General features: G+C 39.6%; 1 protein-coding gene across 3 annotated transcripts in view; it reads right to left on the reverse strand.

Moving 5' to 3' along the window:
* spg (dedicator of cytokinesis spg) overlaps nt 1-14,337 on the reverse strand; it is a 372,699-nt gene that overhangs the window by 132,952 nt on the left and 225,410 nt on the right. For all 3 annotated transcript variants that reach the window (XM_083133592.1, XM_083133583.1, XM_083133601.1), the window contains exon 6: nt 77-225. In XM_083133592.1, the coding sequence (XP_082989718.1) occupies nt 77-225 (149 nt within the window). The remainder of the gene's footprint in view (nt 1-76; nt 226-14,337) is intronic.

Consider the following 14,337-nt stretch of genomic DNA (forward strand, 5'->3'; position numbering starts at 1 on the left):
AACAGCTGAAAGATAGACTCCAGGCTGATGGAAGAAACATAGCAGACTGCGAATGACAGCAAGTGAAGTTACTCACCGATTCCCCCAGTCGATCTTCGCCGTGATCTTGAGCTTCAGCTCCCTCATCTGGTCCTGGGTTAGAGTCCCGGTGATCAGCTGTCGCCTCCAATCCAGGAGCTCCCTCATCACCTTTCTCAGGGTCACGAACTTGTACGTCTCTCGCTCCTGTAAAAAAAAAGAAGGATGAATTCTTGCACGGAAGGAACGTGGTTCTACTACATATCAGACTGTGCAGAGATATTCATTTTTCAAAAGTAACTCTAGAAAAATGTAATACAATTTTTATTGTTAATGCACAATTCTGCATTAGCATTCAGTGTGTGTGAATATATACAGTGTCCCAAAATAGTGTTTACACTCTTTGAACGTTAATAACAGGAATACTAATAACAGCAAGTGTGAACTCTTTTTGGTGTCACATACCTTAAAGTTACAAACGTTCAAAATGACCGCAATTGGCAGCCATGCATTGTCTGCAACGCTGTACAGATTGACAAACAGCAGATGTGGTTTTCACGGGAAGGGCAGTACAGGTAGTCTCAATCGCATGTATCATGTCATCATTTGTCCGTGGCTTTGTGGTGCACTCATCGTTCTTCACACTTCTCCAGAGGTAGAAATCTAACAGGTTCATTCGGGAGATCTGGGTGAATATTCAAATTTCTTACGTTTCTCGAAAGAAAAAAATGCCTACCTCTGCCATTTTGTGCGCAATAAGGCCTACCGCCTGGCGGGCTGTAACGGAACTAAAAACAGTAGAATGCTTACACGCTCTCAACGTAGACATGCAGCTTCAAATACAAAAAGTCCGGTCAAATCAACTTTAATACTTTCTCTGTTATTAGCATTCAAACACTATTTTGGGACACTGTATATGAGCCGATGGCGCAGTGGTAGCGTCGTCGTCTTGTAGTCAAGGGGTCCCGGGTTCGATACCCGGTGGAGGCACATAGTGGTTCGGATCCCACTTGAAACTGTACGTCCAGTCCCAATTAGCCTTACTGTGCATAAAGTGGACTTAAAACATCAAATCAATCAATATATATGAGGTCTGAGTGGGTTCGGTTCCAGAGCTCTATACCGAAGTTCGTGGGTTCGAATTCGGGCATGGGTGTTCTTTGTGAGGGTCCTTTCATCACATATCATCACTCATCTTCATCTTCGCGATTAGCCAGAAGTGGCAGAAGAGCGATCTAAAATAAACCAAATAATTGGGCCATGTGGAAGCCTGCTTCGCTCTACCCTATCCTCCATGCGGAGTAGGATGCAAAAGAGTCGCGGGTCTGCGCAGGTTCTTTTGCGTGTGGTTCCACTATATTTCTCTATTCTTTTATCATCTTTTTACCTAGTCATGTAATAATAATAAAAATAGTATTAAACATAACTAGTTGGATGACCTTCCACCTCGGCAGGTAAGAGTGAGGACATCAGTCGGTAGGCAAGCCCTGACCAGTGTTGTCACAATCTGAGAACACAATTACCCTTTCTAAGGGGCAAAATTTCCCTTTTTGGACAATTTTTTTCACCTAAAGGTAAAAAAGGTAAACTGCTCCCCTGTGCTTAGCACCACGCCATGAAGGCGTACAGGGGGTGTGGGGGCAACGCCCCACACTTTCTTGATCCGGTCGTGAGTGGGGGTGATGTGATCAACATCACGCCCCTGACCGCCTTTACCCCCCAGCGTTTCTCCCAGGTACCCATGTTATTCGACGCTGGGTGGGCGCCGGGGCCGCTTCCAACTTCAGAAAAGTTCCCGGATTTGAACCGGCCGGGGTTCGAACCCGGGACCTTGAGCATGGTAGTCAGACGCGTTACCGACTGAGCCACCGCGGCCACTTCACCTAAACAAATATAATAACAATAGTAATTATTATTATTATTAGCAGTGGTAGAAGTAGTAGTAGTAGTAGTGGCATGGTCCATGTTCGTATGAATAAGAAATGTTACACAAATTTTGCACATACATGTCAGCTTCATTGTTTTCCGGTCAGATGTCCCAGGTTTGAATCATGGCCAGGAATCCATTAAATCGTTAATTCTCATCGTTACAATTATCTGAAGATACGGAAAAGCGACGTACAATAAACTTGAAGGAAATATAAATAGATACAGGCTTATATTCAAGGGAGCAGAAATAAGAAAGATCAGAAAAAAATAAAAATGTGAATATGAAACTGGAACGTAACATAAACTGTAATAATGTAGAGTCAGAAGTCTTAAAATTTCCCTGAAATTGTGATATTTTTAATCGAAATTCCCTTTTGGCTAAAATTTCGGTCCGAATTTCCTTGCAGAAAGGGGAATTTTCCTTCATGTGGCAACACTGGCCCTGATCCTCACGGAATGTTGCGCCAAGGGTTATTATAATTTATTTATTTATTTATGTACATATTATTATGATTAGACATATAATTGAAATTAATGTATTAATTTTATCATTTATATTTTTATTTGTGGAACTCTTGGTTCGGACACTTCTACCTGAAATATATTTGTCAGTTAAAATGTTTTGTTCCAAAAGATTCTCATACTTAAATATGTTCACGCAAATTTTTCATATGTGTTTATATTCTGTGATGCGACTCAATTTTTTGTTCATCTTGTTCCGTGACTTCAGAAATAAAACTTCTAGTTTCCCGTTCAGTTCGGCGTATTAATTTTTACACAGTATCAGGTTTGAACAATGGCTTAAAATTTTACAATATTTCTAGACAGGTGACTGACTGGTGGTGGAAAAGCGCAAGAGAGGAACAACTGTTCCAATTAGAAAGCATTCTGTTGCAGTGGTTTCGTCTGAAGCAGTTCTTCTTCCCTCCATCTATAGAACGCTTCCACTCGCTGTGGGAACCACTATCCGCCATAACTTCACCACTCAGAGCATCAGCGTGTTTCGAGAAATGCCGAGTAACATCACGCAAGGGATACCCTTCAGCATTCTCCATATCGCAACATGAGCTAACAATCTCCTCCATTAAAACAGAAGCTGCTGCTTCTACGAAAGCCGTCCCCCTTCTTGGGTCGAGTACACAAAGAACTAATTGCGTGTCGCTGTTGAAGACGGGTGGAAACAAGGTTCCGCTTCAGCAATTAAAAGACCTGAGAACTCCATTCAATTCAAAGCAACCTCATTTACATGGGATATTCCAACCAATTTGTTAAAGTTCTGGTACTCTGCGCTCTCATTTACTCCAAACAGAATCGTTTCAACACACACAGCAGAGTTGATATTAGCGGTCTCAACGGTGCATAACAAACCTGGACACTGAACAGCATCATTGTTCTCTACATGATTTCGCACCTCTTTAAAACATTAAAAGGAAATTTGGAAGACATTTTATGCAGATCTACAACTGCTACAGTTCCACGATGAAGCATGCAAAGCAATAGTTTAGCAACCTTTGCATCTGCACTCATTGGCGTGCTCGGAGGAGGGGGGAGAGGTTACTGTATCATGCAGACAGTGGTATCTACGGGGGGATAATGGTGCGGACCGCACCATCAAAATAGATAATTATCCCCTTAAATTAATATAAAATTCAACATGTATATATTTTGAAAAAATATATACAAGTATTTTGTATTTGTATTTATTTACATTTTCCTTGTGCGAGCTGTACGCTGTACGCACTACATTAATTTTACATTACACACACTTTCTCTTCCCTCAAAGTCGTGTATTAATATTATACCTTCTTTACGTTAGTATACAAATAGCTCTTAGCCGTTGATCAGATACAAAAGAAAAAATTAAACATAATTAGTATATTTTAACAATCGAAATATTGCACATGCAAATAAAGTTGTGTGTCCGGTTCATTCGGCCTCCTGAATTTGAATTTCTTTGTTGAATAATGTGAAAAACAAAACAGAACAGAACAAAACAAAACACATATACATTGCACACTGCTAGACCCACAGTACACGTATTACACGCTCGGTTCACTTTGTGCGGTTTCTTCGTTCTTATCGCTGACCGCTAACGCCTTTCCTCGTCGCTCCCTCACTTCCCACAAATATCTCCCCACTCGTTGCACTATCTCACTTATGATTCCTCTTCTGTCTTCTACCACTTCCATTATTTCCCTCTCTGTTACGTTCTCAACCCACTTGTCTCGTAAATCACGCGTAGAGGGGCAGGCAGAGAGCAGATGCTCGCCCGTCTCTCCCTCCCCGCACAAAGAGCATATAGTTTCCCCTGCTTCATTCTTAATTTTTACTTGTTTCCAACCCCCCAGTCTGAACCATGCTATCCCTCCCCTTTCTTTTTTGCCTACCAAGTTTATGTATCTTGCTTTCCCCCAATCCCTTGATTTCAAATGATCTCTTAGTGAAGTCTTCGTCTGACAGTCGGCTAGTATTTCTTGCCTGTCTATGTCCATAAGTCTCCCTCTAATTTGATTTTCAACTGATGTATCTACCCTCCCTCCTGCTTCCCAAACCCACCCCATCCCAATAGAGTTCAACATGTTTTTTATATCCCTCGCCCAGTTCCGTGTATTTTCTTCTCTTACTTGCATTATCAGACATTGACCCTTAAGTGTCGTGTTACCCTCCCTTGCTAGCTGAAGCCAATACTTTAAAGTTCTCATCCTAGCTTGTACTGTCTCTTTGCTTAGACCTAATTCTTTAAGTACCCCACAATTGGCAGTACTTCTACTTACACACAACACTTTTTTGTAGTATTCTGTTTGAATGCTTGCGACTGTGCTCCCTCCTCTTGCCCCCCCACAGTTCAACCCCATAGTTCAAAGTTCCTGTTATTATTGACTTGTACAAACCCTGAATCACTGAGAACGGCATTTGCGGTACTTTACTTATGGTACGTATTACTTGGTCTATTGCGAGCTTTGCTTTGCTTTTTCGTGTCTGTATATGTTGCGTCCAACTTCCAGTCATAGATAATGTTACTCCTAAGTACGTGAAACGCTTGACAGGCTCAATTACTTCCCCCCCGTAATTCCATTTTTCTTGTTTGCTGAAAGTATACCCATTTTTGAAAGCCATGATTTTAGTTTTTTTAATGTTAACTGTCATTTTGTATTTTTGGCACCCCTCGTATATGCTATTTAGTCCCCTTTGTAGCCCCTCTATTGTCTCCGACATGATGACTATATCGTCCGCATACAAGAGTACAGGTATCTCTTGCTCCCCTATAGATGGGGTTGCGCCCTGCTCCCATGATACTTCGTTCGCCACCCAATCAATGAAGAGAGAGAATAAAATTGGCGACAGGATACATCCTTGTTTTAACCCGGAATGCGAGGGTTGTAATGATGATACTCTGTGGCCATCGCATCTCACACAAAATTGTACGTTTTCATAAATAGCTTGTAGCGCCCTTATCATGCGCGCCGACATTCCTTTTTCTTGCAGTTTCCCCCACAAAATACCCCTGTGAACTTTGTCAAACGCCTTCTCGTAATCAATGAAGCACGCGTACAACTTTTTTCGTTTCTCTTTAATTCGCTCAAGTACTAATGTGTGCAATATAAATATAGTGATGGACAATATCGGAAATTTGATATCGTGATATCGGCGATATATCGTCTCCACGATATATATCGCCAATACCATATATATATATATATATCGCCGATACGATATATATCGCCGATACGATATATATCGCCAAATATCGTGACGATATATCGCCTAGTTGATATCGCCTTGACGATATTTTTTCAATATCGCGCCATATATGGTCTGGACGATCGCCCAACACTAGTTTACACCTTGGGAAAATGCTGCAATGTGTGTAATGAGGGGGTGGGGGCGAGGGAAGGGGATTCAGAATATACTTTACTTTGGATGCCACGTAGATGACTGTCCAAACCACTGTCGTCTCTGAATAATTTCAGTATGCTGATTCCAAAAATGAAATCCATTTTTACCCATCACATCTAGTAACGTATTTTCAGAAAACGGCAATATATTAACTGCCTTAATTTCGCAATAAAATGTGAAGTTCCAGAAAGACTGAGGTGTGTTCAGAGACTGAGTGAGTTCTTTTCCAAGATACACCAGAGAATTAGTTGTTGATGTTTACCAGCCTTTCAAGTTTCACCATCAATAATAACTATGAATGAAAGCAACAGCCAGAGCTGTTTTCCTTCCCACAGCGATCGAGAGCTCGACACATATCATCTCCTCGCCATTTGACATGCTGCAGCTATTGACAGGCCGTGCGGGGGCGGAGAGAGAGCATGGAAAACCCTGGAAGTGCTGTGTAGAGACGAGTGCATCCATCGGCTTTAGCGCAATTTTTATTCATCTGCGAAACACTGCTCCTAGGCAGCTGATGGTTCATTTCCTGCTTCGTCGCTAGATTGCGCCTCCAACTCTTCCCTCCCGTGTGACCTTCCCCACTGACATGCTTTGGATGGGGGTCACGGCTCGGCAGGGAAGGGGTCTAAGGGGATTGGGCCCCTCTCGAAATATTTGTTATGATAAACTAAACAAAAGAAAACATTGTTTACCCATACAGTGTAGAACAAGTATATAATCATTTCAAAATATTTTTTGAAAATAAAATCTTCAGATGAATATTTGGGCCTAAAAGAAAATAGTTTTTTTGTCGCTTTTCTGCTTATTTAGGCAAATCGTGACGATGAGAGTGATTGATAATTAGATGAATTTGATGAAGGGGCGCTCACAAAAACACCCCTTCACGGAACAGGATTGGAACCTGAGACTGTGTTCGGATTCAACTCGCGTTCGTCCACCAGAAATAAATGAGTGAAGGAGAAAAAAAAGCATAATCGACGTTGATCTTTAGGAAGAATCGTATAGAAAATGGGTTAAATCCACATTCAAATGAAGATCCTTCCTTTATCTCGGTCTATAATTGTTTCTTTTATGTAATAATGAACCATATTAATAGAATAATTAAACCAACACACAGAAAAATGTTTGTTTGGATTAACCAAAAACATGGTAGTGGTGAACAATTCGTTTGTTTAAATAGGCATCAACCAAACAATTGTTCACCAGTACCAAAAGATTTGGTCAAGTTCTATTTCTTTGTCGTAAACAATTTTTTGGTTACTAATATCAAATATTATTTTGGTAAATCTAACAAAATGTAGCCCCTTTGTTTAGGAAAACCAAATAATTTAGTCAACATTACCGAACTTACCTTCTTTTCTTACTAAATGTTTTTATTTAAGGTTACCAAAGAATATGTTAAATAATTTATTCGAACTTACTTAATCTGGTTAATTTTAGCTAGGCTGTATAGTTTGTACAAACTAACCGATCTCAATATACACATTGAGAATGCTCAGAATAGAAAGTTCACATGAACTAACAATTTTTGGGCCTTCTTGTTTATCTTCGCCACACTTAGCTCCTAGTTATATAGTCTGGAATCAAAAAGGTTGGTCATGGGAGATTCACTTTTATTCACTGCACTATATTTTCTTCTTTCTCTATCTTGTAGCTTTATTGTTCACACATCTTTGGAATGGTGTTAAAGCACAATTATTCACTATGATTACAATCAAAAGTATCGTTATTTGTTGTACAAAAACTTATGTTTCTTCTACACATTTTTGGCAGTTCCATCTAGCGGCCATTCAAGGAAACATCAGCATAAATTATGTATATCCTGAGTTTTTTTTCAGCATATTAGGCTACATGGGCTACACCACAACAACATGAAGAATCGCTTCGAGTAATTATATATCTAGATGAGTTTCAATTTTCGAAAAGGGACTTTCATACTACACTCGATGAAACTGTACAATCGTAATTTCAAATTCGAAAGCAAGCTCACGCACATATAGTAAATTTAATCAAACGTTTTGTTTCTCTTTACTTACATATTTATGATTTTGTTTACGAGTACCATATTTCGTCTGACCAAATTGTTTGGTATTCTTAAACAAAATGCTATAGTAATTACAACCAACATTTGGTTATCGGAAACAAAATGCATATTCATAAATTTACATATTTTAATTAATATTTAATATAATTATAACCTATTTATCGTGAGGAAATTGGGGAGCTTCGAATGAGTAAGCGTAATCCGGTCCCGGAAACCTACTATAACGGCTGAGGATACGTCGGGCTGAACCCCCGGCTATTCCAATACTGGTTGCAGATCTCCACGCTTAGAGGTGCCGAAGGAAAGCGTGGGAGGGAGACCGGCAGTCGGTAGGTAAGCCAAGGCCCTTCAGGGCTGTTGCGCAAAGGATTATTATTATTATTATTATCATTATTATATTATTATATTATAACCTAATTATTTTAATTTAAACATTTATATTATTATTATTATTATTATTATTGTTGAGACACTTTGTTCGTACCCCCCGAAATATATTTCTAGATACGTGTCTGATGAGCATAATAAGTTTATTGCTTTTTTTATTATTTAAAATTTATAATACCTGACGCCCATGGCTGCAAGCAAACATTCTTGCAAAACCAGGCAGGCGCTGCAACTCACTGATTTTACAATTCTTTCTTTTTTTAGATGCACGCTGTCGGTGAATGAACCACACTTCTGTAGTCCAGGGAAAGGCTAGTGGCCGCGAGCGACGAAGATGATCTCCGATTTGCATAAGAACGCGTTGCAGCCCACAAAGACTCCTCTGTGCTTGCAACCTCTGGAAGTCTGGTTTCTGTTACGGATCTCTTCAATTCCCCGGTGCACTGCTGCGGAGACTATAGAGAGCCCGTTACAAGCACAACATCGTTTACACAGCAGGACCGCCCCTTCCAGACAGACACGTAGCCTGGGGGAGGGCTAAGGGAGAAATCCTACAAATATCTAATTTAAATAGTGTATAGTGGTAATTAATTTTATTTCCTTAGTAGGATTAAACATTAAAAAAAGTTTATTGTATAATAGAGGAACCAGGTTCTATTTTTATATTCTACCATTTAATCCGAAGAATAAATGGATCCACCGCTCTCAAAATATATACATAGTCTCTTTGTGAGAGGTCACACAATATAAACTTTATGAGTAAAATTTGGCCCTAACTTTTAAAGCCTTTCTTTAACGGAATGTGTAAAAGTTAGTAACATAGTACAATAACTATGAATTTCAGTACACTAACTACAAAATGTAAGAAAAATAAAAGAAAAACACTTGTGTTGGATATTCACTCATATGGTGGATCGAGTAGCAATGTCTCTCCAATTATATAATAATAATAATAAAAATAAATTTGCATTAAAATTGGTTTAATTTTAATAACTTATAATAGTTATTATTGTAAAATGACAATTATAACCGTGGTAATAGTTATTGTCATTATTATTTCCACTAATCAAGCTTCATCAGTGGCCTGCCCTTCTAAAAATATTTCTGGCGACACCTGTGTTGATAAGGGATGAGGCCCTCCATAATAAAATCCTGGCTACGGGCCCGCTTCCAGAATATCTTCTGTGAATATTTTGTTCATTGTTTGGATGTGCATTACTAATCTGTTAAAGTCATCTTACTCCATTTCTCGCGGCCTCCCCGATGGCGCAGTGGTAGCGTCGTCGCCTTGTGATCAAGGGGTCCCGGGTTCCATACCCGGTGGAGGCACATAGTGGTTCGGATCCCACTTTAAACTGTAGGTCCAGTCCCGATTAGCCATACTGTGCACAAAGTGGACTTAAAACACCAGCTCAATCAATCTCTGGCAATAACATCAAAAGCAGTATCCTCTCACAAAGAGTTAGATGCCGACATCCATGGCGGAGTGGTTACCACAGAGCGCTACGACGCTAGGGTTTTCGGGTTCGAATCCCGGCCTAGGCATGGGTGTTCTTCGTGAGTGTCCCTTCACCAATTTCAACATATCATCACTCATTCTCAGCTTCGCGATTAGCCAAAAGTGGAAGAAAAGCGAAGTGAAATGAACTGTACAAAAAATAAAAATTTGCCGAGCAATAATTATGCATCCCATTATACATAACCGAATTCCTAGACTTTTGACGACAAATATATAATAATCCTTAAATGTAAGGAATTGCCGTAGCAGTTATATAAATGATCCTGGCCATGTGAAATAATATAAATCAATATACACGACGACAGGGGTTGATCAGGAATTTTCCACCTGGGGAGTGTAAATTCGTATTTAGGGGGTATAAGCAGGGTGCGAAATCCAAGGAGGGACAGGAGGGATTTACCCGCCACCAACAAGATTGCCCTAAAAATCCCCCACCGAAAATTTCCGGGGAGGGGGGGTTGTTATAAAAACGAAAGACAAGCAATTAGTTTTAACTTCAAATGCTCTTTACTAAGCATATTATCGCAAAACACACACTATCACTTTCAAGATACCATTAACAGATCTACACTAATAGCAATATATGCACAATAAAAGTAAAACTACAATGCAAGACAAATATAAGTAACAAATCTAAATGCTGATATTAAAAAAAAACAGCAAAAAGAAAACAAAATCTGTTTCATTTCAACTATAACATAATAAAACTATTTCAACTACATATTTTTATAATTTATTAACATCTTTAACCAGTTAGTAAAGGAATTAGTTTGTACTTTATAAAAAAATTGATATATATATAAAAGTAACAAATTAATTCCCTTTTATGTAAACCCTTCGTTGGTCACGGGAGAAATGTTACATCGATGGTCGCAGGACCATCAGAAAGTATCAGAATCCGGTTTTTTTAAAAATATGCCAAATTAATGGTCTAAAACGCCAAATCTTCAATTATTAGGATTAGATCTTTTCTTCCAACAATTGAGATTCTATAAAACTATAAAAAATTCTATAAAATTATAAAAAGGTACTCTTTGTTAATCGGGCATGGAACAGCATATCGGATTTGCGGTAAAAACTAGGTACGCATATAGCAACGCATGGACTCAGACAGGAAGGGGCTTCAACGAACCATCCCTAGCAGCTCCAAGATCTTACTAAGGCTGTGTCCAAAAGGTACAAAGTACGTACTTGAAGTACAGTCTTGACGGAAGTGACGTCACCTAGTGCAGTTCGAAAGCGCCAAGCAAACGAGTGTACAAGACCAGAGGACGCAGCACACGAGCAGTGCACACTTGCGATCGGTGCTTGCTTTTCATTTGTTAAAAAAATGGACGTCGGAAGTCAATCAGCTGGTAGTTGTAGTTCTTCCATTGTGTGGAAATGTAAGTAAACAAGTTTTTAAAATACTATGTAGTTTTATTTATTGGTTTTATTCATATATGCGTGGTTTCTTTCTTCTATAGTGAGAAGTGTTTAAAAGTGAGAAAACAATTTCTTTTTCCGCGATCGTAAACCATGTTGCGGAATGTGTGAAAATTAATTTGAAAGAGCAAATTTCTTTCATATTTCTATAATTAATAACGTGCTGTGTTATATAAACTGCACGCCGAGTCATGTTTGTGTTGTTCACGGAAAACAAGAGTGGCACATACAGTCGATGTTTGATAATTTTAGTTTCGAAGCAACTTTTGTTGCAATCCTCACTTGTGCTGGCGCTGCAGTCGAAGTGCAGTTCGAAAGCTTTCCGCTTCCAGGCTTCAAGACCGCACTGCGAGTATGCTCTCGAAGTATGCTCGCTTCAAGTATGGTCTAGCAGCTTTCGGACACAGCCTAACATTGAAAACAAAATCGTAGGGTAAAAGAGGAAGGTTGGAAACTCAGCTAGACAAAGGGAGTGAAAACAATCAATGATAAATAACGACGTTAAAATCACACCCCCGAAAGACCGTACGCAAGCAACGCAGGGTTAATAATAATGTATTTTTTTAAAAATATAGTGATTTATTTTACATTTAATAACATTATAAATATCTGTGTGTGTGTGTAGATTAAGATCTCTCTTCCCCCACCAGTCTTGAATGATTTAGCACCCTGGGTTCAAGGATACATTTAGAGCCAAAATGACCATAAACCGGACCTTTGTGAAAAAGTTTGAGGGGCGCTGACGAAATTTTGGGGCAATGTTACGGGGACAAGTGGATGGATCACTGCACTACGAGCCAGTGGCGGCGATCAGGGGGGCAAGGAGTGCAGTTGCCCCCCAACTTTTGGTACTATTGCTCCCGCACTATGCTATACCTTCTCTACCAAGGGAAAGTAAATTGTCCTCGCCCCCTAGTTTTGGAACCCAATCGCCGCCACTGACGAGCACATAATGCACGAAGAAGAGCAAACAAAATAACTTACTTCTCCAACATATCTTCAATTTACTAAACAATGATGCTGTATAGTAAAGTCAACATAAATTAGAAAAATATATTTTCGTTTCTCACGCAAGTCGCTGGTTTTCTCCAACCGTATACCTTGGGTTGTAAAATACGTACTTACAGGTAACAAGGAAGGAAGGAACTTTTTTTTTGTCTGCTGGGTCTGGCAACATTGCCGTCTGTCCTTGGAAGAGAAGAAGTAGCCCCCTCTTCTGGAACAAAAAACGGGCTCTCATTGGACAACACCGGCTGAGGAACGGAGGAATTTCACGTGGGGGAGTGCTGGGAATGCTCGCGGAATGAAATCATCCGTCATTACATTTAGGGCCTTTCGATCAGGCCGCAGGAAATGGTCGAATGCTTCACGATTCACCTTTTAATCTGCCCACTGCCGTCGAAAAGTTTAAAACAACATCCCGTAGCCCGCATCCTCTTTCTGTGGTATATGTAAATTGAATATATGACAATGATGTACACTTGTTACGTCAGTTGTTGGCGCAAATACGGACTTGATTATTATCTGATTACATGTGGAATACGCACGTGTGTAGGTGTAACATCACTAGGAAGCGGATTTTAAGTTGCAGCACCTTTCCAAAAAAATATAGCTGTTTTCATATCGATCGTTTGAAACATGTATTTTAGAACATGAAATCAAGTGAAATGAACACACTTTGTTGCACCTTTTCGTGAGATCAGCACATTTATCCCCTTTTTACTTCCTCTTCGATGCTTCAGTACCTTTTTCTTTCATGTATTGTTAAAAATTGAACAGAAAAATTAATGATTTTCACTCTCCTTGAGCAGCTACATAAAATCCTATAGTTGCATTTTGTAGAGCAGAACGAGAGCTATAAAATGGTATAATATAATCATTGCAGCCCCAATGGTTCCCAAGATAATACAGCAAAAACCCACGAGAGAAAAACACAAATTTCAACAAAACCCATTCGGAAGAACTACAGTTCTCTATGCGGTCTGCGCGCATTATATACAGAAGGCGCAGAAGAGAGCATTGAATACTGGCGCGACAGTTGCGTCAGTTCCTATATACACCTGATGTTTAAAGTAATCATTGTAACTGTATTGTTATCCATTACCGACTCCAGTTAATGTTAATAAAGACAATATGCTGGGATAGGAAAATCCTGACTCCAAACAAACAAACAAAAAAAAAAAAGCATTGAATAAAGGCATTTTATCAGCACCTATTTTTGCACCTTTTTTAAAAACATTTTCGGAACTTTTTTTTCCCCCCTTTCCAGACCATAATTTTGCACCTTAAAATCCTTTCTCTAATCATCACAGTGGGTTTCTGATTTGAATACATTAACATGGGCGTCCGGAAGGGGGGGCAGAGGGGGCCGTGCCCCCCCCCTGGAAAATGAAAGTCAACCAAAAATTATGTATTTCACACATATAATTTCATTTTAGCCACAACAATATGTGTTAATTATTGCATGAACACCATAAATTCAAATTTAAGCAATGTTTTTTTTAGGGAACAACACTATTTTTGGGGGAAATGTGCCTTGTTTGCCCCCGCCTGGAAAAAAATACCTTCCTTGCCCCCCCCCCCCCTGGAAAAAATCCTGCGGACATCCATGTACATTAACAAGAAATGTACAATACTGTGACTGAGTGGATTATTCAGGAAAAAATCACACTTTCCAGAATTCCAAACTGATATATCACCTTTCATTCTCTTTAGGTTTAAGGTGACGATGATGACAAGATGCATCCCTTATCCAATATTCGAGTTCTGGTCGAGCCTGCATTTTTCGCTGAAAATCTACGAAGAACTAATAAGCATCAATTCCGACTGTGAGAAAAATTTCCAGGTAAAACAAACCACGACACGTACTTCTACATGGGAGGTTGTGAGAAGGTTGTCAACAAGACATGTCCTCTAGTTCGACACGAGAGCCACTGTTTTTCAGTCCCACAGACAATGCGCTCTCAAAGTGGTCGTCCTTATCCTCCATAGCAGGTGCAGCAGGTCAACACGACCGACGCCTCCATGTTAAACATTCGGACTCAACCAAGGCTGGAGTTGCATCAGAAAATAACAGCAGTCTACATGGAGGTGCAGAGGCTCAGTCGAACGCTCCTGG

This window comes from Lepisma saccharinum, chromosome 1 (assembly GCF_977018435.1).
Source record: "Lepisma saccharinum chromosome 1, izLepSacc3.1, whole genome shotgun sequence".
NCBI classification, from domain to species: domain Eukaryota; kingdom Metazoa; phylum Arthropoda; class Insecta; order Zygentoma; family Lepismatidae; genus Lepisma; species Lepisma saccharinum.